Raw genomic sequence first — 4,129 nt, 5'->3', positions numbered from 1 at the left:
CCAAATGTAAATAACTAAAGGGATGAAATACGATCCATAAGGGTTTAAATATAAAGGAAAAGACCCATAAATAGGAGTGCACCCTTTTTTCAAATCAGTTAAGGGTCTTGGGATATTTGGGGTTAAATATCTTTAGGTTTGAATAATATTAGGTTGGGTGACTTCCTAGGAAGTTTAAATTTAGGAGTTTACATTTGGTATAAAAAAAGGGTCTTGAGTCTGACTCTATTGGTTAGGTAAGGGAATCACATTATATGTTGATTTGACATTTAGCAAACCTGAGGGGTAAGGTGTCAAGAGAGTGGGGCTCTTAGAAAAGTTGTGGCTTTTAGCTTCCAAAATAACCAAAAAGAACAACTCGAAAGAAGTTCCATAAAGGTTCAAATATAAAGAAAAAGGGCCCATGAATAAAAATGCACCTTCTTTTTCAATCAATTAAGAGTCTTGGGATACTTGGGGTTAAATATCCTTGAGTTTGAATAGTACTAGGCTGGATGACCTCCCGGGTAGTCCAAATTTAAAAGTTTACACCAAACACCATCACCTTTAGCACTTTATATCTCAAGTGGCTATATTTCATCTCAATAGGGTGTATTATTCCATGAGACTAACATATTCTTTGCTTGCATTTAAAGCTCTAGGTGTTCCATTCCATTCTTTAGTGTCCTATTTCCTTTTCTCTTCCCATTCACCACACGTGAACATGGTACCCTAACCCTAAGTTTGGCAAGTTTTTGGCTAATATAAATTAACTACAGGTGATTCTGTTTAATCAATCACATAAATATGTCAGATTTGGATTGTGCTATGGATATTGTTCAGTTGTCAATTATGTTTTGCATGCAGCAACACTTAGTTTTCTTAATAGTAGTGTTATTCTTATTTATTAATCCAATTAATCAAATGGAAGTTTATAATTATAAACATATTTATAATTTACACAAGATTAATGTTATCAAATATCAATGATTAGATGGTAGAACAAACTAGAATATACTAGGAAGTGTTTAGGAAAGTTTATAAATTAAAAAATGTTTATAAATTATAAATATAAGATTAATCTAAATTGGATGGTAGAATATCTTTGAATATCCTTAAATATTTTAACTTTGCTTGAGAAAACTAATAATTACTGGAACTAATTATTATTATAGCGATAAAAAAAATTTAAGCTGGAATTATAATTACAAAACACAAGAGTAGTGTTTAACAATGTCAAAACATCCTTTTATGTTTAATATTATTGGTAAACGAGTAAATATGGAAACAGCATTTTAAAAACACCAACGACTCCTCTTAGTGCTGGGCTCTTCATCAAAACTGACCTACAAATAAAACATAAAATACTAATAATAAAAGCATTAAAATAACTTACCAAATGGACTTTGCATTGGATACCCATATAAACATTGATGAACCTTTGGCACAAGCACCACCATCCTTTCAGATTTTTTGACTTTGGAAATCAAGTTACCCAATGCTCGGTCATAAAGACCATGGCGTAATTCTCACCTGAAAAGACACACAATTAACCTCCCACAACTAGAAAATAAATACCTTCATTCATCCATTGCTTTATCGTCCATATTTTTTTCTCAAAGTTTTCTTCCCAATTGGCTTGCTGCCCTTCATAAACATCCCTATTACAGTACATTATAGTGAGCTTTATAAAGATTTTTTATACCTGTGTTTGCTCTCAATAAATAAAAAGAAGTCCTGCAGCATGTCCTCAGCATCCACCAGCTGTAGATGGATGAAGCTATCAGGTCCGTGGTTGCCAACACCAACCCAATAAAACTGCTGACTGTTGTCTCTTAGGAAGGCCTGAAATACATCTGCTGTATGTATCTGATGAGGCTGATGTGTCAGATGTCCAAACTTTGCACCAGCTGGCAGCTGGAACTTCAAAGCTTGCATAGTTGCAGGAATGCAGAAATTGGAGGGAAGAATTTCTTCAAGTCTAAACTCAAATACTGTTCCCTTCCCCTCACAATCATGAAAAAGCCATAACATATAGATCATCAACACAATGGACATCAGATCAGATACCTCCTTGTTTTTGGGATTAGAGATTAGTTTAGGTAGACACAAATCCTGGAGCTCCACCACATGTAAGTTCTCGACGAGATGGTAAATGAGGAGTGGAGAGAACATGATGGAGAAAGCAGCATCTTCATCTCTTGATAATTTAATCTTCTCGTTAGATGGCAGCTCCTGTAATTGACAACCATAAGTTCTGACATAAACTCTGAAATATCAAAATAGTACCTCGTTGTGTAAGAGTCCAACTAAACCGCAAGACTCTAAAGACCCCCAGTTATCTTTATATCTGCTACCTGGCCAGACTAGTTCTTCCCGACGGATCAGGGTCCCCAGCAGCGCAACATAAAAAGCTCGTAACACCAACAAATACTTCTCGTCCTTAAGGTACTGATAATAAAAACCACGTTTGATATTACCCCAGGCAGTCGTTATTGTGTTACGGAGATCGATTTGAGTGAGATCTTGATTCACCTGTAACAAACATAGAAATTTTCTCGTCACATCAAGATAAAAGACAAGGAAACCTTTTCATAGAACTTCGAAGCATCCAAATAAAGGTGGTCAGGCATCAACCCTCTCAAAAGGTGATCAAGCATGCGAGGATTCCCTCCTGATAACTTTATCAGGTTCCTTAGTCCGTCCTTGAGCTCAAATGGTTTCTCCATGTCCAGAGTATTTCCTAGTCTTGTAAGGAAGATTTTTGTAACTCTGACCACCTCGTGCTCTTTCAAAGGCCTGATAGGTATAAAAATACTTAGAGCCTTCTCCGTTGATGTGTAGCGCATTGTGGCCCCGGCAAATTCGGTCGTTGCTGCTGTAAGTATAGGAAACGTCAGGCCACCTCGGTTATCTTTGATATGTTGAACGTAGGCCGAGAAAGCATCATGAATCCAGGACAATGCGGGTGGGCAGCCGGGCTCAGGTTGGGCCTTGTTGACGTCATCAAAAAACCAAGATAGGAAAATTCGCTTATCCGCAGGAATCTTAAGACCAGTTCGAATGAAGTCGATCACATTTCCCAAAGTCAGCACATTCCTCAGGCCTGGAAATTTGTCATCCAACTGCCTGAGAAAGCGGCCATAACTAGTAGTGTTCATTGGACAAAGAGCTGCATGAAAGCACCGAAGGGCCAAAACCTGTTCTGGTGCCAGGCCGTCCTCCAGGAAAGTTACATCCCCTGCCCTCGTAGTTTCAACCGAATGATACATTGTAAGATCTTTGCCGGTCTCCAACACGTTGTTCACCATTTCTTTGAACTGCTTCACAAACCCTTTGTGGCCTAGCTGATCCTCTAGAAGGCCATCTATATCCCCTGTTTTTGTGTCCCTCTCCCACGCTTCTCTGAGAAGAGCTGAGAGGCATGTCCCGACAGTTGTTTTACCTGCGCCAGGAAATCCGATGAGCATCAACAAGAAATCTTTTCGTTCAATATCCGAGGTATTGGCCGTCGTGTTCATGAAAGTTCCAAACACCCGTGCAGCGGCTGCCATGAGATGCTGAATCGTCTCCTCCCTTCCGACCAAAGTAAAATAATCTCCCAAATCCGTACGTAAACACGGCTGCCCACCGTTGTCCAGAAGAGGCAACTTGCAGGTTGGCACCCTCGTCTCAGGCATCCGGTGAAAACACCTTGCGCGCTGCAGTTTTTCTCCGTATACATCCAGCAACTTCGACACTACTACAACACAAACCGATCCAAAACGAACTAGCAAGCCAGACAGTCGCCAGACAGACAAGAGCAAGTGCTTACCTGCCGCAGTTTGAAGTGCCATCGCCAGGGTCGCTGAAACAGAAATATGAACTTGTCAAGCCACAAAACAGCCAGACAATCCTAGAGGAGGCAAAAAGCAGCCAGCCCACAAAGGTCAACCACTTACTCTTAATATCCCACGGCTTTACATCCTGCAGCTGCTCCTCTTCGTTTCGCAGGCGCTTCTTTTCCTCCCGCAGCTGCTTCTTTTCCTCCCACAGCCGCTTCCTCTTCTCGGTATCTTTTTCCTTTTCGATTTGTTTCTGGACTGCTTCGATTTTCTCCTCGACGCTCGCAATCGCCATGCCGGATGCCATGCCTACCAAAAACCCTAAT

General features: G+C 40.2%; 1 protein-coding gene across 1 annotated transcript; it reads right to left on the bottom strand.

Moving 5' to 3' along the window:
* Nucleotides 1-1,508: 1,508 nt before the first annotated feature.
* LOC112341666 lies at nucleotides 1,509-4,110 on the bottom strand. Its single transcript, XM_024662212.1, has 6 exons — nucleotides 3,921-4,110; nucleotides 3,794-3,826; nucleotides 2,568-3,748; nucleotides 2,269-2,514; nucleotides 1,685-2,214; nucleotides 1,509-1,512 (listed from the first exon to the last, which is right to left on the bottom strand). Exons 1-6 carry the CDS (start codon nucleotides 4,108-4,110, stop codon nucleotides 1,509-1,511), a joined length of 2,184 nt encoding a protein of 727 aa, XP_024517980.1.
* Nucleotides 4,111-4,129: the final 19 nt, after the last annotated feature.

The sequence above is a fragment of the Selaginella moellendorffii genome, unplaced genomic scaffold, assembly GCF_000143415.4.
Source record: "Selaginella moellendorffii unplaced genomic scaffold, v1.0 SELMOscaffold_88, whole genome shotgun sequence".
NCBI classification, from domain to species: domain Eukaryota; kingdom Viridiplantae; phylum Streptophyta; class Lycopodiopsida; order Selaginellales; family Selaginellaceae; genus Selaginella; species Selaginella moellendorffii.
Note: the sequence above shows the minus strand (reverse complement) of the source record. Positions and strands in the feature narration are given on the sequence as shown.

What these genes read in the sequence shown, in the direction of transcription:
- LOC112341666 (XM_024662212.1), bottom strand. Translation starts at nt 4,110, where the DNA reads ATGGCATCCGGCATGGCGATTGCGAGCGTCGAGGAGAAAATCGAAGCA. An exon ending in CTTCGAAGTTCTATGAAAAG is followed by an intron (nt 2,515 to 2,567) that starts GTTTCCTTGTCT and finishes TGTTTGTTACAG; the next exon opens with GTGAATCAAGATCTCACTCA. An exon ending in TTGGACTCTTACACAACGAG is followed by an intron (nt 2,215 to 2,268) that starts GTACTATTTTGA and finishes TGTCAATTACAG; the next exon opens with GAGCTGCCATCTAACGAGAA.